At 37.4% G+C, this 26,076-nt stretch overlaps 1 protein-coding gene across 9 annotated transcripts in view; it reads right to left on the bottom strand.

The window, feature by feature from the left end:
• The window catches only part of ARID4B (AT-rich interaction domain 4B), a 164,773-nt gene that overhangs the window by 56,732 nt on the left and 81,965 nt on the right, over window positions 1-26,076 (bottom strand). For all 9 annotated transcript variants that reach the window (XR_010134397.1, XM_055372630.2, XM_063707944.1 and 6 more), the window contains exons 8-16: window positions 20,866-21,004; window positions 15,013-15,092; window positions 11,724-11,800; window positions 9,856-10,010; window positions 5,375-5,447; window positions 3,882-3,976; window positions 2,300-2,397; window positions 1,046-1,289; window positions 534-709 (exon numbers count right to left, since the gene is read on the bottom strand). Coding sequence is in view for 8 of the 9 variants with exons in the window: in XM_055372630.2 (XP_055228605.1) it covers window positions 534-709; window positions 1,046-1,289; window positions 2,300-2,397; window positions 3,882-3,976; window positions 5,375-5,447; window positions 9,856-10,010; window positions 11,724-11,800; window positions 15,013-15,092; window positions 20,866-21,004 (1,137 nt within the window). In the remaining variant the exon portion in view is untranslated. The remainder of the gene's footprint in view (window positions 1-533; window positions 710-1,045; window positions 1,290-2,299; window positions 2,398-3,881; window positions 3,977-5,374; window positions 5,448-9,855; window positions 10,011-11,723; window positions 11,801-15,012; window positions 15,093-20,865; window positions 21,005-26,076) is intronic.

Genomic DNA, 26,076 nt, shown 5'->3' on the forward strand with positions numbered 1-26,076 from the left:
GCCAAAGATTATCTATAAAATCCAGGGGTCCACTAGCAGTGCATAAATTACATTGTCAAATAATTCATCATTCCAAGTGACTAAAACAAACAAATGCTACTATCACATAAAACAGAACATACAATTTTTGGTCTTTTAAAACTTTAGTATTTTTCCACTCTTGCTTTTGCTTAAGAAATAAATACAACTCTCAGAATCTATAGCCAACATACAGTCTATAAAACATGGACATAGCCCCAAGTTTATATTATCAAGTAATTCAGCAGACCTAAAAAGTACTTTGCTCTAGCTAAAAATTTTATCAATTTCCATGATGAGAGCAAGAAGGGTGGATCAAAGTATGATCTTTCTCTACAAATTTCTATCAGTACGGTCTCTGAAAGAAGTGAATGCTATTTAATTAATAAATGCCAATCACTCTATTATTTAATATTTTGTCAATTAATTTAGATTCATACATAAACACATACAAAGAGCAAATGATAAGAATCCATCAAGCTGAAATGCATCGTAACCAAAAACAATTTTCTTACCCAGATTTTGCTTTTTCTTCCTCAGCTTCTACCTTTATGTTGAGGGATTCATCTACCCTAGTTGTGTCATCATCTTTGTCGTCCAGATTTTCATTTTCTTCTGGTTTTTTAATGTTAACTTCTTTTTCCTGATCAGAATGTGTAGGTATAGATTCTAATAAATTCTTTTTACTTCCCTAGAAAAAGATCAGAGGAAAGAAACCAACAAAAGTAAAAATTTTCAACCTATATCCATGGTTTATCTCTTAGCAACAGGAGGTATCAACCAATTCTAATATTAAAAGTTATAAATTACTTTTAAGAAACTCCTGCTACCTTAAAGCTCTAGAAAAAAATAGCTAACAGCTATTTTGAAGTTATTATGATAAAAATTATACAAAAGTAGCACTTAATGAAGAAAATAAATAAATAATAAAGAATAATATTATACAATATATTGATTTTGGAACTTTATAGAGGATATGGAAAATATACCAAAGAAAGCAAAAGACAATTAACAATATCTGATTTACCAGAGAGGGCTTAATATTTTCTTTTCTTTCAATTTCATCCTCAATAGGCTTTTCTTCTTTTGGTATTATATTCCTCTCCTCCTCCATCTTTATTTCTTTGATCTCTGTTTCATTTTCCTCCTTAACTTTTATTTCTTTTACATTTTCACACTCCTTACATTGCTTGTTAACAACTTTCTCTGGCAATGCCATCTGAAATTCAATGTTGGCTGATCTACAGTACTCCTCAAAACCATATAAGTATCTGGAAACATGAAGAGAAATTACATTTGGTGAAAACATTTCAAAATATAACTATAGAGTTATTTTTAATGTGTATTCATTTCTTTTGTCTAAACTCTCAGATATTGAGCCATATTAACATTCTAATTTATTCTAGTTCTTTCTAATCTTTTCAATGCAAAAAAAAAATTTTGTCAAAAAATTCATTTAAAACACTGTGCTCAGAGTCATAACAATAACAGCTATTAAAAGTATTAGTAATAGCATCTATTTTTTGCACATTTCTTATGTGTGAGGCTGGACTCCTTAGTAAATCTCATTTAGTCACTACAGTAATCCTGGGGCATGCAGCAGCATCCTTTTTTTGTTTTTCTTTGTTTTTTTGAGACAGTCTTACTCTGTTGCCCAGGCTGAAGTGCAGTGGCACAATCTCAGCTCACTATAACCTCCGCCTCCTGGGTTCAAGCAATTCTCCTGCCTCAGCCTCCTGAGTAGCTGGGACTACAGGCGTTAGCCACTATGCTCAGGTAATTTTTGTATTTTTAGCGGAGACAAGGTTTCGCCATGCCGGCCAGGCTGGTCTTGAACTCCTGACCTCAAGTGATCTGCCCGCCTCGGCCTCCCAAAGTGCTGGAGTTACAGGCATTAGCCACCGTGCCTGGCCAAGCATTCCATTTTACAAATGAAGAAACTGAGGCTTAGGAGAATAAATAACTGGCCCTAGGGCATAAACAGCTAGTAATTGGCAGAACTAGGATTCAAATGTGGATTTACTTGACTTCAGAATATTAGCTTTTTAACCTCTATGAAATACTTGACAAATGTACTTAGCCACAAAAACTTTCTTCACAGAATTTCTCATAGATCTAGTATTCATAGAATACACTTTAGAAAATACTATCATAGAATGACTACTCTAGTAAAATGTTCTGATTTCTTTAAAGAAATAATTAACCTCAGTTACAAGGTAAATTTCATCCTGCTTTCTAGGTAAAAATACTGAAGATAATCATATCAATTATACTAACTTACTTTTTATAAGCACATTTAACATTGTATCCTGCAGCTGAATTTAAGACAGGGATTCCAAGATCTTGGTAGACTTGTTTCCAAACAGCTCCACTTTCAATCTAATGGACAAAGTGAAACAAAAACTCTCAAATTAAAAGGTGTTAATAACATTTTGATAGACACAGTATATATGAGTACATTTTTATATTTATTGTCCTAGTCTCAAAAGAATTTTTAAAAACTTGATAAATTCTAAATTTGGTTTAAAAATAAAGGTTTTAGTACTCTAACAAATATCAGAAAATTATAAATGTTGAAATATTAGGCCATTTGACTATTTTTTTTTTTTTTTTGGAGACAGGATCTTATTCTATTGCCTAGGCTAAAGTGCAGCAACACTGGCATAAACACAGCTCACTGCAGCCCTGAACTTCTGGGCTCAAGGGATCTTCCTGCCTCAGCAACCCAAGTAGCTGGGACTACAGATGCACACCACCACACCTGGCTAATTAAAAAATTTTTTTTGTAGAGATGGAGTCTCACCATGTTGCCCAGGCGGGTCTCAAATTCCTGGGCTCCAGCAATCCCCTGGCCTTAGCTTCCCAAAGTGCTGAGATTACAGGCATGAGTCACCATAACTGGCCCCATTTGACTTTTAAATAAACCCAGTTATGGAAAATGGAAAAATATTCAGGCTCTTAAATCAAAATTTTTAACAAAGAAAAGGAGACAAACATTTTTAAAGGATTTATTATTTCGCATAAAATATAGAGGCTAATAAATGAAAGCAGTTCTGCAGAAATTTGTAAAGTATTTTATTCCATAGAATATTCTCAATTGGATAAGTATTGTACATCACGTCAACCTTAAAATAATTTCTTCAGATCAGTTCAACAAACATTTCCTGCTTTAATCCCTTTGTATTCTTAAAGGGATTAAGAATATAAAGAATATTAAGACAGATCCCTGCTGTTAAGGAGCATACTGTCTAATGAAAAAGAGACACAGGAAGGATTTCCACCAATATGGCTGTGCTGTGACTCAGATAAAAAAAGGAGGTTTATGAAAGTTTGACCAATTTAACAGTAATCAGAAAGCTGATATGAAAAAAAAATTTTTTTTTTTTTTTTTTTTTGAGACAGAGTCTTATTCTGTCACGCAGGCTGGAATGCAGTCCAGCGGTGCAATCTTGGTTCACTGTAATCTGTCTCCTGGGTTCAAGCGATTCTCGTGTCTCAGCCTGCCATGTAGCTGGGATTACAAGCGTGCGTCACCACGTCTGGCTGATTTTTGTATTCTTTGTAGAGATGGGGTTTTGCTATGTTGGCCAGGCTGTTCTCGAACTCCTGGCCTAAAGTGATCTACCCACCTCAGCCTCCCAAAGTGTTGGGGTTGCAGCCATGAGCCACCATGCCTGGCCTAAAAAATCTTTAAAATTTAAATTTTGTCTGAGGAGGCTAGCTGTACTTTCCACTTTATCTTCTTCTTAGGTTTTTACTGAAAAACTTTGTTTTGTTGTTTAGAAAAACAATTTCAGAGATGACAGATACCTGAGAAAACATGTTACATGAAAAAGATGTTTCAGTTTGACTACAACACTCACATTATCAAATCCTCCAAGTTTGTGTACAAGTCTGAATAACTTAAAGAGATTCAAATTTCGATATCCAAGTACAGGTCGTTTGTTAATAGGTGTACCTGTTACAGAAAACACAAACTATATTAGATCCACACTACATTTTTAATTTAAAATTTCAAAAGATTCAAATAATACGAGTATTTATAGTATTTTATATATATACACGTGTATATATGTGTGTGTGTATATATACATATATATGTATATATATATGAGAAATTATCTTGTTAATCAAAGACATGGTATCTACACATAAGCCCATGACCACTTTAAAATTTTTTAAATTTTAAAAACCATAACCAGATTTTTGAAACCTTTTATTTTCATTCTACTTTCTTCCCTCTGCTGAGGGAAGAAATACTAGATAACTGCTTCCCAATAAGAGTTGCTTTTATGGCATTTTCTTTGTATTTTACCAATTTACTACTACTCTAAATAATGATTCTATAGTAAAGCTACATTTTTTTTTTTCATTCTAACACAAGAAAACGCAAGGCAAGGATGCTAAATCAAACAAACCATGAGAAAGTGGTAGAGGAGGTAACAGGGTAGGGGTACAATGCCTCATATGGCCATTTCTACAAAATATATGACTGGCTTAATCATATTTTTTCACTCTTCTCTAGTATTAGATTTTATTCATTTTCTTTGCTTTTTCATTTATCTTATACAAGAGCCTATGAAACAGCATACTTCTTAGGCCAACCCTCCATTCATGTAAAGAAATAATACAAAAATCAAAGACATTTTATATTGAAAAAGAAAATATATTGTGTTAGGCGTTGTTATCGTTTATGAAAACTAACCATGACAGAGTCAGTTTCTACTCATCAGCATTACAATCAGGGATTTAGAAAACGTTCAATTCCCAGAGTATTGTGGTGTTTCCAAACACTAATCATTCATTTTGCCCTTCCCTTCCAGCTAGAAAGCCTCTCCTTACTCCCTTACAAGCATCTTCCCAGAAAAGAAGAAAGTAGACTCTGACCAAGAAGATAAGCTAGAGAGTAACAGTGTTGAGGTTACGGAAGGATTAGTTCATTACCCTAAGTTATTCTTCTTCCTTCAATCCTTCCGTGGCCTTAGCAGCTTCTGGCAGATTAAATAAGCCAAGGCTCACTTTGAGACTTTGTCACACTTCTTTCTCTATTTCTGGCTTAATTCCCATTATGCTACTGTTCTTTAGGGACCCATGGATAGGTAAAGGGATTGGCAGGACAGGGTAATAAGTGCATTTATGTGTCCATAGCCACAATATCTGTCAAAATGCTATCAAATTCCTCATTCTACTTGTTAGGTGACAGGCGCTATGCTAGGTGCTGGTGATATCAGAGGCAAAAAGACAGCCATAATTACTGATGACATAAAGTTCAGTAAACAAAATTCTATTCTTATTTTTAAGATACTAATTATCTGTCCAAAACTTACCACGTTAATGATAAATAAAAAATACTCACCTCTATCTTCCATAAATTTGTACAATTGCTGAAGAAAGTTCTCCCTTTCTTCTGGAAATGGTTCTATTTCTTCCTAATTTTAATCACAGAAGAATATTATTTTCTTCAATTAAGCATTTTAATAAAACAAGCAGATTTCTTACCAACAGCAAAGACTAGTGTTCATTAAAATACTTCAAAGGCTTTTTACCTAATCAAAGTTACTCTTTTAACACTAAGCTGTTCAAAACCAGGTAAGTCTAGACATTTTATGTTTTATAGAGGAATATGCCTTAAAAAGTATCCCAATAGTTAGAATCCCCACAGTAAAAATTCCCATATGAGAAAAGGGACTAGCAAGATTGTTCGTGGTTTTTTTTTGTTTTGTTTTTTTACCATATGAGAGAGCTATTTTTCAAATCAGAATCACAGGTTCAAGAATACCTACTCTCAACTTATGTGAAACTGGGTCAGAGTTAAACATCAAAACTAATTCTATTATTGCTCCTCAAGGTACTATAAAAGTATGGGTCCCATTAGCTGACTGCAAGTATCCTTCATTTTATGCAGCCCCACTGTATATACTTCAAGCTTACATAATCAGTAAAGTGGGGAACAAATTTGATCTACAATACCTGAAGATTCAGACTTAGGGAAATCTTCAAGTAATAAAATAGTTCCCCAATTTATCAATTACAAGGGAAGGACTAGCTTCTTGCTGCTGTGGCCAAGGGCTGTGGCAGCAGGGAGCTGGTCCTGAAGCAATCTGCAAGGAGCAGAGTAGTAGGTTAAGATTGAGGAACTCACCAATTCAATGACTTTCATCCATTCAACAAACACCTGAGCACCTGTAAGTGTAGGCACTATGCCAGGTGCTGAATCAAATAAAAGAAAAAATAGGCTATGGAGCCTACCGTTACAGAACATGATTAGGAGTAACTGCAGAGAAAATGATTCCAAATATACAGCTAGGCTTTACAGTTATTCTGGCTTAAATATACAGATTTGTAACAGTAAAAGTTAGGATATTCAACTGGTAATCTAAATAAATAAAAACATAGTATTTTTCAATTTGGAAAATCATGTGCCTAATGCCACTGCTTTAGCGAGATTGTCTTTTTAATTTAAAAGCTAGTACAACAAAGAAAGGTAATTTCTTTTTTAAAGCCCATGTTGATAAACTATTAGGTTTTCTAATTGGGCAGAGAAAAATAAATGACAACCATTAATTTGCTAATGATGAATCTGTATTTCTCAATTTAAACACACTCCATACATTCAGGTTTTGGTAAGGTGATCAAATACAAATCTAAGGACATCTATTTTCTAGATGTTATCTTAAATGTTCCCATGGTACAATATTTAACTTTAATAAACAGCCCAATTTATTCCTATTCCAAAAACATTTAAGGTAAGCTTTTAACTCAAGAAAATGTTTACACTACACTACAGATTCGCTTTTACAAAAACACTTGTGAAAACACTAAGCACCAAAAGGTTTGGTAGCTATTTATCGTCTATTTTACACACTATGACAGACACTTTAAGTATGAATACGAGTAAGACAGCATTCCTAACTTTAAGGAACTTACAAATTCATGGGGAAGAAAAAATAGACAATAAATATAAATGATAAAAATATGTATAAGGAGCAGTAGTAGTTCTTTTTTTGTTTTGTTTTGTTTTTGAGACAGAATCTTGCTCTGTCACCCAGGCTGGAGTGCAGTGGTGTCATCTCGGCTCACTGCAACCTCCCCTTCCTGGGTTCAAGCAATCCTGCTGCTTCAGCCTCCCTAGTAGCTGGGATAACAGGCACCTGCCACCACGCCCAGCTGATTTTTTTTTTTTTTAGACGGAGTCTGGCTCTGTCACCCAGGCTGGAGTGCAGTGGCGTGATCTCGGCTCACTGCAAGCTCCGCCTCCCGGGTTGACACCATTCTCCTGCCTCAGCCTCCTGAGTAGCTGGGACTACAGGCGTCCACCACCATGCCCGGCTAATTTTTTGGTGTTTTTAGTAGAGACAGGGTTTCACCGTGTTAGCCAGGATGGTCTCGATCTCCTGACTTCAGGTGATCTGCCTGCCTTGGCCTCCCAAAGTGCTGGGATTACAGGCGTGAGCCACCGCGCCCAACCACACCCAGCTAATTTTTGTATTTTCAGTACAGACGGGGTTTCACCATGTTGGCCAGACTGGTCTCAAACTCCAGACCTCAGGTGATCTGCTCGCGTCAGCCTCCCAAAGTGCTGGGATTACAGGCATGACCCACCGTGCCTGCCAGGAGCAGTAGTAGTTTAGACTAGCAAATGAACTGGTGCTTTCCTGAGGTGAGAGAGGTGATGGTTCACAGGTTTCTCTTTAGAGAGATGGCACCTAAGTAGGGTTCTGAAAACTGAACAGGAATGTACCATGCTGACTAAGGAAGGAGGGGAGGAAAAGGTGGTGCCTACAGAGGTACTAGCATATGCAAACGTGAGTAGCAGCAACATATGTAATTTGACATTGCTATAGCATAAAGTTCAAGGGGGAGGACACAGAAAGGGAAATGATGAGAAAAAATTGAGGCAGGAATTGGACTATAAAGGAGATTCTATATGAAAGCTTAACTTTTACAGTGACAAAAAGCTACTTAGGAGGTTTTTAGCAGCAAGGGAATGATTGCTCATTTTAGCAATTTAAATAGAAAGCAGTCAGGGAGAAGACTGAAGCAGGGAAATTTCTACATTACACACTGTCATTACAGATCACTACACCCTAAAATATAACCTCCAAAACAATCTCATTTCATTAATACTTTACTACAGTTAAAAGGCAGAATTTCATAACTTACCTAAAATATTACATACTGACCAATTAATTTACTAAACACATTAAATACATTTCATTTCATAGTCAAATATAGTAGCCTTCACTATCTGCACCACTCATTAACTTTTACGAGGCTGTTCAGCAAACCATTAAAGAGTACCTTGTCACTGCCAGACCTAAAGCTCCAGGTAAAATAAAATCCAAAATTTGAGCTCTTTCAGCCATATACAACCAGATGTCTTATTTATGATCTAATCAGAACTATCTACCCATTTGTCTTAGATAAAATGATTCAAGATTCTCTGAATCAAAGAGATATTGACCTTTACTTTTCTTTTTTTTTTTTTTGAGACGGGGTCTCCTACTGTCACCCGGGCTGGAGAGCAATGGCGCAATCTCAGCTCACTGCAAGCTCCGCCTCCCGGGTTCAAGCAATTCTACTGCCTCAGCCTCCCAAGTAGCTGGGATTACAGGTGTCCACCACCACACCTGGCTAATTATTTTGTATTTTTAGTAAGAGACGGGGTTTCACCATGTTGGCCAAGCTGGCCTCGAACTCCTGATCTCATGATCTGCCCGCCTCGGCCTCACAGAGTGCTAGGATTAGTCATCCCAGCATGAGCCACAGCACCCGGCCTGATTTTTCTTTTAAATATTAAATGAAAGATGTATTTTATACTTTTCTGGGTAAATCAATAAAATATGGAGATGTAAGCATTTCATGAGGTGACAGCTGTCAACATGGTAATGAAAAGCATTTTAAAGAATTAGGTAGGTAGGATCTTTTTTTTTTAATAAGACAGGGTCTCACTCTGTCACCCAGGATGTAGGGCAGTGGTAAATTCACGGCTCATTGCAACCTCCACCTCCAGGGCTCAGGCCGTCCTCCTAACACAGCCTCCTCAGTAGCTGGGGCTACAGGAGTGCACTGACATGCCCTGCTAATTATTTTTATTTTTATTTTTGTTGAGATGGGGTTTCACCATGTTGCCCAGTCTGGTCTCGAACTCCTGAGTTCAAGTAAGCCACCTGCCTTGCCCTCCCAAAGTGCTACGATTATGGTCGTGAGTCACCGTGCCTGGCCTAGATGGAAAGTTTTTTTTTTTTTTTTGTTTTGTTTTTTTTTTTTGAGACGGAGTCTCGCTCTGTCGCCCAGGCTGGAGTGCAGTGGCGCGATCTTGGCTCACTGCAAGCTCCATCTCCCGGTTTCATGCCATTCTCCTGCCTCAGCCTCCCGAGTAGCTGGGACTACAGGCGCCCACCACCACCCCCAGCTAATTTTTTGTATTTTTAGTAAAGACGGGCTTTCACCGTGTTAGCCGGGATGGTCTCGATCTCCTGACCTCGTGATCCGCCTGCCTCGGCCTCCCAAAGTGCTGGGATTACAGGCCTGAGCCACCACGCCCAGCCTGGTGGATACTTTCTTAATCACCTCATAAAAAAAAGCATAGGAAGACTAAGACATGTTTTTGAGGTTATTAGGAAAATCAGACTTAATATTTTCAATTTCACAAGATCACACATCTAAAGTAACCATGTAAACTATCTGATTATGAGGATCTCAAATACAAGATTATGAAATATTTCTCATACTAAAAATACTTATATGAGTAATGACTTAATGCCAAATCCTAACCCACAAGGGAAACCCAACTATTATTTATAATTTTAAAAGGTATCAACTGTTTTCACTCACCTCTTCTTCACTGCTATTATCCTCCTTTTCTTTTTCATCATCTTCCTCCTCCTCTTCTTCCTCTGCTTCACTGCTAGAGCTATCTTCTTTCAATTCAGTCTTCCAGTTAGCAGGAATAGTTCTACTTTTGTGAAATTCAAGTGCCTGTTCAAAGGCTGGAAACAGACCACAAGGTACGTGAACTGAAGAAATTAAGACAATTGTTTTCTCAAAAAGTATTAAACACGATAAAGAAATAAAAACTACTGTGCTAATACCACTGACATTTATTGTTTGCTATGTACCAGAAACTGTGTTAAGTGCTTTTAAATGTAGCAATATATTTAATCCTATCCATCCTATGCATTAGGTAGTCATTTTATAGATGGCAAAACTGCCACCATTGGAAGATTACTTAAGTTTAAATAAATAAAAGAAGAGCAGTTTTATTCTTTTAAACAAAGATTAAGCTTCGCTAGTAAAAACCTTTAATACAGGAAATCATGTAATATCTTATGCAACAAACAATTATCAAACAGTATTAATACCAGGCACAGAGCCATTAAAATAAATATACAATACCTGAAAACTGACCACACATGATTTTTACATTTTCAGTTGAACTTCAATTAAAACTATGATAACAATTACCTTCAACTAAAATTAGCTAGACACAATTATTCTCATTTTATAATATATGGGAATAAATTATATACCAAAAAATCTTGATGATTTTAACCAATCTACATGGCATATTACTGAACTCAAGGAATAAGGGCAAAGAGAAGACAACTATTTACAGTGCCAAAAACCAAGTGACAGATGCAATTACCACATATTCCTCAAATAAAACTACTGGAGCCTTATGGTTAAGGATGCACATTCATTAGTGAGAAATACCAAACCAAAATTACTTTGATTCCTCAGTCAGGTGTGATGGCTTATGCCTGTAATCCCAGCACTTGGGAGGCCAAGGCGGGTGGACTGCCTGAGCTCAGGAGTTCGATACCAGCCTGATCAATGGTGAAACTCTGTCTCTACTAAAAACACAAAAATTAGCCGGGCATAGTGGTGGGCCCCTATAGTCCCAGCTACTTGGGAAACTGAGGCAGGACAATCGCGTGAACCCGGGAGGTGGAGGGTGCACCGAGATTGTACCACTGCACTGCAACCTGGGCGACAGTGCAAGACTCCATCTCAAAAAAACAAAACAAAACAAAACAAAACAAAAAAAACAACAACACAAAGTTACTTTGATTCCTTTCTTCTACCATTCCCAGAAACTAATATTTTATTTACCAGGCAAAAGCTAGATTATAGTAACAGCTGACTACACAGTTCTCTCCCATTATTCTAGATTATTATGCCTGACTATAAGCTAAAAAAAAAAAAACAGAAAAAAAAAGGAAACCTATGGTTGGGCGCAGTGGCTCACGCCTGTAATCCTAGCACTTTGGGAGGCTGAGGCAGGTGGACTGCCTGAGCTCAGGAGTTCGAGATCAGCCTGGGCAACACAGTGAAACCCCAACTCTATTAAAATAACAAAAAATTAGCCGGGCATGGCAGCGTGTGCCTGTAGTCCCAGTTACTCGGGAGGCTGAGGCAAGAGAATTGCTTGAACCCAGGAGGCAGAGGTTGCAGTGAGCCGAGATTGCGCCACTCCAGCCTGGGCGACAGAGCAAGACTCTGTCTCCAAAAAAAAAAAAAGAAAAGGAAACTTATAACACAGAAGACACATGGCTTTATAAAAATAAAGGTCACAAGGAACCAAATATAACCATAAAAACATAATTTAAAGAAAATTTTTAAAGAGCAAAGAAAAATTTAATCTTCAAAAACACTTCAGCAGTTTTTACAGTACTTGTAATTTATTCCAAGATTATCCTTACCTTGCTTTAAAACAGCATCAGGCTTTGGTGCAGTGTCACTAGTAATTTCATGGACATCTTTTCTTGGAACTGAAGTACTATATTTTTTTTTAATTATAAGAGAAGAAAAAAACCCCAAAATATGACTGAGATTAATTAAGAATCCAGATGATTACATATCACAGAAAGATACTGAAAATATGGGAATGTTGACGTTTACGATAAAAGTGATTGCACACAGAGTAGCAAGTCAGAAATAACATACAAGACAGGATGTTAAAATACGTAATCATCTACAGAAGGATCCTACCATAAGAGCTATTTTATAAACACCAACGTGTTCCCAAATACCAGAGTCCCCTGCTCAAATGCAACACTGAAAACTTTTTTTGTTTTGTTTTGTTTTGTTTTTGAGACAGGGCCTCACTCTGTCATCCAGACTGGAGTGCAGTGGCACAATCTTGGCTCACCACAACCTCCACCTCCCAGGCTCAAGCGATTCTCCTGCCTCAACCTCCCGAGTAGCTGGGATTACAGGCACATGCCACTACCACCCGGCTAATTTTTGTATTTTTAGTAGAGACAGGGTTTCACCATGTTGGACAGGCTGGTCTTGAACTCCTGACCTCAACTGATCCACCCACCTCAGTCTCCCAAAGTGCTGGGATTATAGGCATGAGCCACCACACCCGGCCAAAAACGATTTATGGCAATATAATGATAAAATGTTTGGAGCCAGGCATGGTGATTCATGCCTGTAATCCCAACACTTTGGGAGGTCAAGGTGGGAGGACTGCTTCACGCCAAAGTTCAAGACCAGGATGGGTAATATAGCGAGACCCAGTCTCCACAGACAAACTAAAAAAGTAAGCAAAGAATTAGCCAGGAGTGGTGGCATGTGCCTGTAGTCCCAGCTACTTGGGAGGCTGAGGCAGGGAGCTGACTGGAAATCCAGGGCAGGGTTACAGTGAGCTATGATCGTGCCACTGCACTCTAGCGTAGGCAACAGAGCAAGATCCCATCTCTTAAAAAATAAAGGTTGAGCTGAGTGCAGTGGTTCACAACTGTAATCCCAGCACTTTGGGAAGCTGAGGCGAGTGGATCACCTGGGGTCAGGAGTTCAAGACCAGCCTGACCAACATGGTGAAACCCCATCTCTATTAAAAATACAAAAATTAGCTCGGCGTGGTGGTGCATGCCTGTAGTCCCAGCTACTCGAGAGGCTGAGGCAGGAGAATCGCTTGAACCTGGGAGGCGGAGGTTGCAGTGAGCTGAGATTGCGCCATTGCACTCCAGCCTGGGCAACAAGAGTGAAACTCCATCTCAAAAAAAAGTAAATAAAATAAAATAAATAAATAAATAAAGGTTGGACACAGTGGCTCACAACTGTAATCCCAACACTTTGGGGGCCAAAGTGGGCAGATCACTTGAACTCAGGAGTTCAAGACCAGCCTGGGCAACATGGCAAAAAAAACTCTACAAAAATTTGCCGAGCGTGGTGGCACACACCTGTAGTTCTAGCTACTTGGGAGGCTGCCACAATACTACAGTTGCCACACTGTACATCAGATCCTGTACATTTTATTCATCTTACCAATAAAAGTTTGTGCCGTTTTACTAACGTTTTCCCATTTTCCTTACCCCCCAATAATTTAATATTAAGTCAATATTCAATTTCTGTGCTCAAATTCCTCTAATTATCCCAATTTTGTTAAAGTTGGTTCTAAATATTTTTTTGTTTTGTTTTGTTTTGTTTTGAGATGGAATCTTGTTCTTGTCACCCAGGCTGGAGTGCAATGGCCTTATTTCTGCTCACAGCACCCTCCATCTCCCAGGTTCAAGCGATTCTCCTGCCTCAGCCTCCCTAGTAGCTGGAATTACAGGCGCCCACCACCATGCCTGGCTAATTCTTGTATTTTTAGTAGAGACGGAGTTTTGCCATGTTAGCCAGGCTGGTCTTCCACTCCTGACCTCATGATCCCACCTGCCTAGGCCTCCCAAAGTGCTGGGATTACAGGCGTGAGCCACCGCGCCCAGCCTACATATTGTTTTTGAAGCTAACTTTTCAGACTGGGTGCAGAGGCTCACGCCTGTAATCAAAGCATTTTGGGAGGCCAGGGCATTTGGATCGCTTGAGCTGAGGAGTTCGAGACCAGCCTGGCCAACACGGTGAAACCTTATCACTACAAAAAATACAAAAATAGCCAGGTGCAGTCCCAGCTACTCAAGAGAAGTTGAGGTGAAAGGATAACCTGAGCCCAAAGGGTCATGGCTGCAGTGAGCCGTGATCATGTCACTGCACTCCAGCCTGGGTGAAAGAGTGAGACCCTCACCAAAAAAATGAAATAAAGTAAAATAAAATAATTAAAAGTAAAAATACCTTTCCTGAACTTGAAAATTCAAACATCAAATCTTAAAACATGATGACCTTTTTAAGGTATTTATACCCAATACAATTCTGTATAAAATATCTGGCTTCTCTAGTCATATAATTCTTAAAGAAAAATTAACAAATCATTTTCTTAACACTTACCATCCATATACAAGTAACCCATTTTAATCCTCAGACTACTGCAAAAGTTGAGTATTATCCAACAGGTATCACTATAACCATTAGACATAACTAGTAGAAGTATCGGAAATTCCTAATTAGACCATCAAGAACAAACCCTAAGGAAATAATGTCAATAAATACATCAATAGGCCGGGCGCGACAGCTCACGCCTATAATCCCAGCACTTTAGGGGTTGAGGCGGGCAGATCACGAGATCAGGAGTTCGAGACCAGCCTGGACAACACAGTGAATCCCCGTCTCTATTAAAAATATAAAAATTAGCTGGGTGCGGTGGCATGTGCCTATAGTCCCAGCTACTTAGGAGGCTGAGGCAGGAGAATAGCTTGAACCCAGAAGGCAGAGGTTGCAGTGAGCCGAAATTGCACCACTGCACTCCAGCCTGGGTGACAGAGTGAGACTCCGTCTCAAAAAAACAAAAAAATCAATACAGTATTAAATACATTAGATATGGCAAATTTGCCTCAAATAACCAGCTATTATGTGGACAAATGTTGACAAATTAGACAGTACTGAGTGTCTAGTTTGGAAAAGATTACCAAAATTAGTAAGGAAAAACATACTATAAGACTACAGCACATTAAGATAATATGAAAAACAGTGACTCTTTGAAACATTCTGTATAATGAAAAATAAAAGCCTAAGGTAATTGGAAATAACTAATCATTTAACATCCTAATTCAAAATAACAGCATATATTTATAAACTGGTTTTTCAAACCAAGTAAATTATACTTACAATTTTCCATCTTTGAAAGATCGAACAAGAATATTGTCCTTTTTTACAGCAATCTCATCACTACAATCAGGACAAACCACCTTTTAAGAAAAAGGGTGAAGCTATTATAACTAAAAGAACTCATACATAGGTAAGTACCCACCATTTAAATCCTTTTAAAAAGTGTAAGCTTGAAATTTAAAAACTAATTTTAGTTTGAGGGTAAACAGGTACACACACATGTGTGAGCACACACAAGTAATTTTAAATTGGTATCCTACATCCTTCCAGCTGCCTGGATAATCTAGATTTTTTTTGGCATAGGCAAGGCATTGAAAGCAGAAGCACAGCTATGACTAGGATGAAGCTGTGGACGAAGTTCTAGTCAGAAACAGAAAAAAGGTAGAGTTAGATCCTTAACTGAAGGGATACATCATGGCTAAGAGAAAAACAAGGGTCCAGAATTTCCAGAGCCTTGTAGGCCATATTCTTACGATAAAATCTAACATCTTTGTTGAAAGAATCTGAAACCAAAGAATGTCATAATAGATTTTCCTTTTAAAAATCTACTTTGGCTGCTATGAAGAAAATGGACCACGCAAAGGCAACTGTTCAAAGAAACTAAGCTATTGCGATCACCTGAGTGAGAGGTGGTGGCTTGGATGTAAAGTGGTGGCAATGGCAAATTAAAGGAATGAGAAATATCCAAGATAATTAGGGAAGTAGAAAGATGAACAATAAGAGGATGCTTAGTTTTCTGCCTTGTACACATAGGCAGATGACAGAGTTATTCCCTGTGAAAGAAAAACAACAAAAAAGGGCCAAGTTTGTGCATGAGGGAAGGGATAATAAGAGGAGTTTTGGGACTACTAAGTTTTAGGTGGCTAAAAGACATCCAAATGAAGACAGTGAACAGAAAAATCAGGTCTGGAGCAAAGCGTAGAGGTCTGGACTCAAGGATATAAATTTGAGAGCCCACAGCCTAAATATTAGGGGTCTAAAACTTGGGGCTTGTGAGCCAAATCCACTCATTACTTTTCCCTGATAAGCGAAGGATTTCGAAAACTGCACGTGATAGCTTTGGCCAGTGATGACACTGGTGTATGAGTAAGTGGGCTCACTGTCCAGTTCTGCCACAGAACGACAATATGCATTTTATCCCATTCACCCATGTATGTTATTTTCTTGGTCACTTTATCTCTTTGCTATCTCTGCAAGGCGAAGCTTTAAAAGGGGATGAGATCACCGTAAAGAAAATACAGCAATACATTCTGAATCCTGAATTACAGCTTGAAAGGGTGATTAGAAGAGGAGAACTTGGTGAAAAAAACTGAAAAGGAGAACTGCATGAGCCATGGAGTCTACGATTTCCCCCTCTTAAAATGAAATTGGAAAATAAGATAAAAAATTGAGACTGAGAGTAAGTCTCAATTAGGATTAAACAATACTACTTATATTAATAAGCTCAGCACAGTCCTAGTCAGGGTAAATACTCAGTGCATGGTAGTTATTTATAGTTCCTGGGACTATGTAGTTGTTTCCTTTTTCTTTTTCTTTTCTTTTTTTTTTTTTTTTTGAGACAAGGTCTCACTCTGTGCAGTGGCGTGATCACAACTCAATGCAGCCTCAACCTCCCAGGGTTCAATCGATCCTCCCACCTCAGTCTCCCAAGTAGCTGGGACTACAGGCACAGGCCACCCAGACCCAGTTAACTGTTTTCTTATGATGTTACTAAAACACTTTGAATTTACTCGATTTATAAAAATAACAAATTAGAAACACAAATACTTGTGTGATTATATCAAGATTGGTCGATTTAGAACATAATTTTTCACTCTAGTTACCAAAAACTATCCATCACCGTCCAATGGATCTCAATTTTGGGAGGAGATAACATACACCAATAATTCTAAGAATTTAAAAACAAGAGTGAAATGGCTGACTAAACAGATTACTAACCTGTCAATATTAAAAATCCTTAGATTTTTCATTTTCATCAAAGAAACTTTTTAGTGATTATGGTGTGAGAAGCTTAAATTAATAACTCAAAACACTAATATTAAAAAATTTAATGTTCCTATTGAGAAAAAGACTTACAAAACAGTTGTGTGTGTGTGTGTGTGTGAGATGGGGTCTTGCTCTGTCACTCAGGCTGGAGTGCTGTGGCATGGTCTCAGCTCACTGCAACCTCCACCTCCCGTGTTCAATCAATTCTCCTGCCTCAGCCTCCCAAGTAGCTGGGATTATAGGCACCCGCCACCATGCTCGGCTAATTTTTGTATTTTAGTAAAGATAGGGTTTCACCATGTTGGCCAGGCTGGTCTTGAACTCCTGACCTCAAGTGATCTGCCCACCTCGGCCTCCCAAAGTGCTGGGATTACAGGCGTGAGCCACCGTGCCTGGCCCACAAAACGGTTTTATAAAATATATATATATATATATATATTTTTTTTTTTTTTGAGATAAAGTCTTGCTCTGTCACCCAGGCTGGAATGCAGTGGTGTGATCTCAGATCACTGCAGCCTCCACCTCCCAGGTTCAAGCGATTCTCTTGCCTCAGCCTCCCAAGTAGCTGGGACTACAAGCACGCACCACCATGTCCTGCAAATTTTTTCATTTTTAGTAGAGAAGGGGTTTCACTATGTTGGCCAGGCTGGTCTTGAACTCCTGACCTCAGGTGATCCGCCTGCCTCGGCCTCCCAAAGTGCTGGGACTGCAGGTGTGAGCCACTGCAGCTGGCCTTAAAACATACTTTCAAAAGAAACTCACAAAGACTCCTAGTGCTTTAGAAAGAAAGAAAGAATCGCATACACTGATGCTTTTTTTCAGCTTAATAATTAACCCAAAGTGTGGCAACTAACTTAACCCTGCTAATACTCAGTTTCCTTATCTCTACATCGGGATAAATAATAATACCTATCTCATAATAGGTGTTAGCACCCTCCTTGTACATATAGGTATCCACTAAATGTTGGATACACAGCAAGGTACAAAGGTATTATAAAATATTTATATTTATTAAAACAAATAATTGTCCTCATTTTTCACTATCATTACAAGAGCTGACATTTACTGCATACTTAATTTGTGCCAAACACTGAACTAAGCAGTGGAGATAAAGAAATAAAACATGTTGACTAAAAAGGGTAAATGGACATCACAAGTAGAACACAGTAAAAACAAAGATAGTTCTATTGTTTCTTTTTCATTTGAGACCATGGTTACCTAGTTTAGCACAAAAACCACAAATATACAAAAGAGTTTATATATATTATGGACATAAGTTTTCATACAAATACATATAAACAAAGGACAGTGTTTTAATCCCATTTCTAAGTCTCTGCAATTGTTAGTCAATGAGCAGGAAAATGAGAGAATGAGAATAAAGAGTTAGCAGATTCTCAACCACAAATTGTAGAGAAAAGTTTATTAACCATCACCGGGTGTGGTGGCTCATGCCTGTAATCCCAACATTTTGGGAGGCTGAGGCGGGCAGATCACCTGAGGTCAGGAGTTGGAGACCAGCCTGACCGACATGGAGAAACCCTGTCTCTACTAAAAATACAAAATTAGCCGGGCATGGTGGCTTGTAATACCAGCTACTCGGGAGGCTGAGGCAGGAGGATCACTTGAACCTGGGAGGCGGAGTTGCAGTGAGCCGAGATCGCACCATTGCACTCCAGCGTGGGCAACAACGGCGAAACTCCATCTCAAAAAAAAGAAAAGAAAAGAAAAGAAAAAAGGAAAGTTTATTAATCATGAGAACAAAAAACCTCTACACCACTAAATGAGTCTATCCCTGTTAAATATTTTGAACAGAACTTGGTATATGATAAATGCATACCTAACAAATATGTGTTAGTCTTGAGAACACAAAAATTTTATTGAATGTCATTAACATAAGGGAAAAAAAGCATTAGAGGAGAATTTGGCTAATTATTTTTAGTAAGGGAGTGAGAACATACAAAACAGAGACAGAGAATAATTTTGACCCATTCTGTCTCTCGATATTTGAGAACAAATTAGTTGTCAAACATGAGAATAGTACTTTCAAAGTGTCTTTTGTTTATCAGCGGATCTTCAGTTTATAGCTTATTAAATATGAAGTGAGGGGAGGACATATTTGTAAAAGATGTGGGCTGGGCTCAGTAGCCCCCACCTGTAATCCCAGCACTCTGGGAAGCCAAGGTGGGAAGGTCACTTGAATCCAGGAGTTCAAGACTAGCCTGGGCAGCATAGGGAGACCTCGTATTTACAAAGTATTTAAAAATTAGCCAGATGTGGTGGTCTCCACCTGTAGTGTGAGCTACTCAGGAGGCTGAGGTGTGAGAATTGTTGAGCCCAGGAGGTCAAGGCTGCAGCGAGTCAGGATCACACCACTGCACTCTAACCTGGGTAACGGCGTAAGCCTCTGTTTCCAGGAAAAAAAAAAAAAAGTGGATCTCACTGTTTGATGCAAATGACTCAATGGTCTTCAGGTAAAATCATCATAGGACAATTCAGACATATCAAAATTTTAAAGAGTTCAAGATAATTCTTTTTTTTTTCTTTTTTTTTTTTTGAGAGGGAATCTTGCTCTGTCGCCCACACTGGAGTGCAGTGGCGCGATCTTGGCTCACTGCAACCTCCGCCTCCTGGGTTCAAGCTATTCTCCTGCCTAGCTGGGATTACAGGCATGTGCCACCACGGCCAGCTAATTTTTTTGTATTTTTAGTAGAGACGGGGTTTTGCCCTGTTGGCCAGGCTGGTCTCGAACTCCTGACCTCAGGGGATTTGCCCACCTCGGCCTCCCAGAGTGCTAGGATTACAGGTGTGAGCCACCACACCCCAGCCAAGATAATTCTTAAGAGACACTGATTATTAACTTCAGTCTCCTACTTGAAATTTAAAACCTTAAGTGATTTATCCAATTATATGCTGTCCAGAAAAAAATGCATTCTTATTGCCACAGAGTTAAATCTTCATTAAAGTATCATATATAGCTAATTATTAGTTGAACCTCTATTTGCTTTAAGAGCTACAAATTATTTTGTCTACCAAAAGATTACTTGAAAAGCAGCCTAGTTATGTCCGTGAAAGATATTAGTATATGTTCCCTTTGTAAAAGTCAAAGAAAATGTTCTATACATGGCCCTTTCAACTTGCTAAAGAAGCTAGTGGTTACGAAAAACAGAGAAATAAAAAGCTCAAAAGGCTTTCTGTCATGTCTTAACAGTTTGAAATACAAGAACTTGGGACAATCATGAGGATACTCCTGATAACAAATCTTGAGTACCTCCCTCAGAATCACAAAAAGGCAACGTGAGAAAACAAGGAAAAAATGCAAAATATTCAACCTGGAATCTAAGGAATTGCAATCTTTTGGAGAGAAAAACATTAAAAAGTAGGTAGAATTAACAATCTACTGTAGAGAAAATTGAAGAGTGGGGTAATGTATAATTGCAGTCATGATTATATAGGGAGTACCTAAAAGGCAAGATTAAGATCAAGGATGGAAACACCCTGATTCACTAAGTATGAGGAAAAGGTCTAGTTATCCTTGTCAACCAAGAAAGATTCTGTTGTTCTTTTGCAATCTAGACCTACATGGACTTAGGAGCTTTAAAAGTCTGCATCATGAATTTTCTACCGAGAGAGAGAGAATTCAACTTCCACATAGCTAAACCTCTAAGATTATCAAGATTTTGCCTTTCCTGAATGACATCAAGAGTTCTTTGTATTCAAAGACAACGTTGAAAGTAAGCTTAGTGTGAACTAAATAATGCTAAAAACATTTCCTCATTTTGTACCTATGAAAAACATTAGTAAGAAAATTGTTTTCTTCATAAACTTATATAGTTTGAAATTAAACTCTTATATACTGAAGCTACTCACCAATGCAGGAAACCACAGTGCTTTCTTTTTATCCAAACTAATGTAATCTACACATACAACTTTGCCTAGTAGCTCATCAATCTGTTTCCTATCATCCTCATCTTCATCACTGGAGGATGATGAAGACTCTTCCTCTGGTCTAGGGAGAGAAAAAAATAAAATATTTCCATTTATCCTCATAAAGAATAAGCATGCCAATGATGAATATAGGTATTCCCAAACTCTTACTACATTTCCTAAGACCTGTAAAATGGCTAATTTAAATCTTAAATCATTTTCTAAATTTCTAAAAAATAACAGCAAGAGTTTATCATGAGAGGAAAGCACATCATTTTCCCAAAAATATTTCTGGTTTATTTAGTGCTACTGTAAAAAATTGAGGAGGAAGATCAGGACAAATAACTGGTTCCCAAATCCTCAAAAAGATGAAGGCCCCATATTAAACATCCCAGTATTACACTAAAATATACACAATCCCAATCTCAAATTAAAGGAATTCTGGAGACAGTAATTCTATATCTCCAGTACAAAGTTAATTTTAAAAGGTAGGAGAGCAGACCTTTATTAACTGAGGTTAGGTTGGGAAGAGGAGGCAATCTGAAAAGAGATCACCACTGCTATCCATAACAACAAATACACACGAATTAGGTATTCATAAAACGTCCAATAAGCCTCTTTTGTATGATGTTAAAAACTTTCAAAATTAAAAGAAAAACAGAAAATCCTTTCAGTAACATTAAATATTGGACTAGAAAATTAGAAAGATAACTGTCAGAAGAAAAAGGAAGTATCTGAAACCATCAACTTGATGTTTGAGGAAAGTGTAGTAAAAAGGAAAACAAAACAAAAAGCTATTCCAATTTGAATCTGATTCTAATAAAGAATCAGCACCAAAGAAAATGCCCAGAATGAGTAAAGACTAGGAAATGTTTGATGGACAACAACATATGTCCTTTTTAGAATGGCTATTATTGAATACCTACAAAGATAAAAGTGTTTTTCAGATAGTTTGTAATGATCAGTTTCACTGCCCAAAAAAGGAAAACTGACAGATTAAACTACTAAAAAACTTTAAACATGATTTACCTATTTAGTATACTATCTAGTATACTCTGAATTTGTCTTTGATGCCTTTCCAAAAGTATGACAAAGTAACTGTCATGCCTTTATATTTATATATTCCAATATAAATGTAAACAAAGTGAAAACTATTTTTTTTTCTTTTTTGAGACGGAGTCTAGCTCTGTCGCCAGGCTGGAGTGCAGTGGCACCACCTTGGCTCACTGCAAGCTCCGCCTCCTGGGTTCAAGCAATTCTCCTGCCTCAGCCTCCTGAGTAGCTGGGATTACAGGTGCCTGCCACCACGCCCGGCTAATTTTTGTATTTTTGGTAGAGAAGGGGTTTCACCATGTTAGCCAGGATAGTCTCGATCTCCTGACCTCGTGATCCGCCCACCTCGCCTCCCAAAGTGCTGGGATTATAGGCGTGAGCCACCCCACCTGGCCAAAAAAGTAAAAACTATTATAATAATATTAAGCTTTTTAAGTGACATGGGGAATACCACCCCCTTGATTTCAATGATCAGTCAAATAACTTAAAAATTGTTCCCTGGCAGAAACAAAGCAAATCTTCAAAGCTTGCTATTGAATAGAAGTACTGTACTTTGGCTGGGAGTATTGTACTCCCAGCACTTTGGGAGGCCAAGGCAGGTGGATCACCTGAGGTCAGGAGTTCGAGACCAGCCTGGCCAAAATGGTGAAACCTCGTCTCTACTAAAAATACAAAAATTAGCCAGGCATGGTGGCGGGTGCCTGTAATCCCAGCTACTCTGGAGGCTGAGGCAGGAGAATTGCCTGAACCCGGGAGGGGGAGGTTGCAGTGAGCCAATATCGCGCCACTGCACTCCAGCCTGGGCGACAGAGTGAGACTCCGTCTCAAAAAAAAAAAAAAAAAGATGTATTGTACTTCAATGGCACTTAAAGAAGTTCAATCTCTACTTAGAAAGTAGGTAACAATAAGAAAACTCAACTACCTTTACATTAGTGGAGAATAAGACCCTACACATAGACACACAGCTTGGGACAGTAATGACAGTCCTCACAAGTCTGATTTCTACTTGATTTACAAGAGCTTAAGAGTAGTGACTTTTTTTACTGTCTAATGACTACAGGATACAACCAAGCTTAAAATCATAATTACTGCTTTCTCAAAGTAGCCACAGAAGACTCATTCAGCTAGGGGTTTATGAACACTCTATTATCAGTAGCAGCTAGAAAGCTACAATGTCAGAGATAACATATATCAAAATCTGTACAACATAGAGAAAATTGGGCTTTATTTGACTAACAAAATTATCTGCATCATTGTAAAAATTGTAACTTTTCTTAAGACTTAACAAGTGTTAAGACTTCAGATTTCACAGTATATCAAAAAGAAAAAAAAACACCTTTGTTCAGCTAGCTGAAACATCTATCCACCTTACATATAAAATTGCAAGGTTCCTGTCTAAAATCATCTCCATTTTTAGACTAGATGCCCCTTCCCCCTCACCTACTCAAGACTTTGTTCCACCTTATTCAAATTTACAGTCCCTGCCCATCTACCTCTTTTCATTTTGCTCTTCATTTCCACAGCATTCACTTTTATCATACTATGTAATTTACTTATTTCTTATGTTTATTCTTTTTTTTCACACCAAGTATGTGAATCCAATGTTTAATTCGCTATCTCCTCCCCTGAGAGAATGTAAGCTCTCAAGTTGAAGATTTTTTAAGTAATTTTTTTTGTTTATTGATATATCTCAGGTACCTGAACATTGCTTGGCACAGTATAGATGCTAAATAAATACTTGTTCATAAAATAAAAAAGATGCATTTATTTTTTTATTATGGTATTTCTGATTTTTATTCTAAAATCACAAAATGTATACATCAGTGTAAACCATACTATTACACATGAATCTCCTTAACTTTTCCTTTTAGAGGAGCTTAGCCAGAAAACTGTTTACACAGGTAGTCAATAAACTAATGAACTAAAATTAATGAGCACCCAAAATATTTTACAGGAGCAAAGACAGAGCAAGCAGAGAGCCTGCTTGATTTTTATTCATTTCTGACATTATTATTTCTTTGGTGACAAGGTATTTGTAGAGCCACAACAAAATAATGCACTGTCTCTATGAAATAAAATCTGATGTCACTAGAAAGAAAGCTAATTACATGGAAATTTTTACCATAATACTCTAACAGCCAATCACTTAAAGCTGATCACACTTCACTATTAACTCTAATTAGTTGTAAATCAAGAAAGACGAACTTTAGACAAGATATGGGCCAAGGAATACCAAATAATGATACAAATTGAGCTAGAAACAAGAGGCTCAACCTTTGACATGCAATTCTGATTATTTTTTATTTTAGGCAAATCAGTTTACTCAGTTTCAAACTTTGTAAATTGAAATGTTCTATTAGTATCTGGAAGACTGACAACGTATACACACCTTCTTAGAAACACACAGAACCTATGTACGCTTAACTATAAAAGGGTTTTAATTTTTTTCTCAATTTTTATCAAGGAGGAAATGAATCAAATTCTCATATTAAAATAAAGCTGCAAAATAAAAAGATCTTCTGGAATTAGTGATGATAGTTACACAATTTTATGAATATACTAAAAACCACTAAACTGTACACTTTAAAAGGGTGAAGTATTGGATACAAATCTACAGATTAAAATATATGAGTAAATTTTATGATACATGAATTATACACTAATTTAAAAATGTGTTCAGATCTGCAGGCCTGTATTTAAATAGCAAGTATCAACCAGGTATTGGGTAAATCTTAGCACTGTTACTGGGTAAAATCCATACTCATAAATAATCCCTTGTTAACAAGATTCATTGTAAACCTTATGCTTTATCTTTTTTCTGAAGGGGAAAAATATAACAGCAAATAGACTGCTTTCCTATTGTAGCAGTTGCACATAAACTTTTGCCAGATTATGGGAAAACAACCTCAAGAAGAGAGGGACAAACAAGTATTTCCATAATTTCAGGTATTCTATTCTTCTGGATGACTTAAACACAATCGCTGCAAACAATGGGTAAGTTATAAGGAGAAAATTCAATCCAGTAATACATTGATTAAAAGAATCAATAACTTGCTTTAAAAAAATTTAGCTAGAGGATGATAATCATTAAAAAAAGAAAATACTTGAACTTACTAGGATTAAAGGTAGAATATACTGAAACTTAACTTAATGGAAGATGTTAAAAGTAATCAATTTTGGAATAACTAGGGGTAGATTAACTGATACGTGGAATAACAGCTGCTAAAAGAAAACAAATTTGGTGATACATCACTCCAACAACGAAGTCCTGGGAATCCTAAGAAGAGATAACTTTACATATCTTTGTACAAAAATACATTTTAAATGGCAATCTGAGACCACAGCAAAGACTTTTTTCAATGGAGTAATGGAAGAGGAAATGAAGGTCAGATGAATGCCCTTAAGATCTAGGTTTAAGACTTTGTTGCAGAAAATCACTTTGAAGAAAGGGGAGAAAGAACTTTGAGGAAATGTAATCAAGGAGATGGGCATTTCAAACTGTAGTACTTGCCTGTAATGCTTACACACCAAGGCTTAAAACGCCAAGCAAGAGTAACATTGTCAGGTTCCTTGGCAGTGAGAATGACCAACCGTGGTAGAGAAGGGCAAGAAGAGCAAGCAAAACAAGATTACAGATGGAGCAGGTCTTCATTCCTACACTAGTAATCCTCAACCTTTTGTCTGCATTCATACTTTACACATGTATAACACAATCTCAACAGCAAATCTCTCATTACACATAGAGATTCTCAACAGGAAAATCACTAACTTAGAATGTTTGCTGGAGTCTTTAGAAAGCAAAGATCAACTTATTCAGCAACAAATGCGTGCTTTATTCTCATATTCACAAAACGGACACCTCAACTAAGAAACATCTAACAGTTGGGGAATGACAGAAGAGGAAATAAAAAATAACTGACTTTTTAATAGATCATAATTTTTAGTCACATTTGCAGGTCAATATTACGTGATATTGCACAATAAATTCATTTTTAAATTTATTTTTCCACTTTAGGATGATGTGTATAAAATCATAAAAATATGTCTAAATACTAGATGCAATCTTCTAAAAATTAAAAAAACTTATTGACAAATAAGAGA

The sequence above is a fragment of the Gorilla gorilla genome, chromosome 1, assembly GCF_029281585.2.
Source record: "Gorilla gorilla gorilla isolate KB3781 chromosome 1, NHGRI_mGorGor1-v2.1_pri, whole genome shotgun sequence".
In the NCBI taxonomy this organism is placed as follows: domain Eukaryota; kingdom Metazoa; phylum Chordata; class Mammalia; order Primates; family Hominidae; genus Gorilla; species Gorilla gorilla.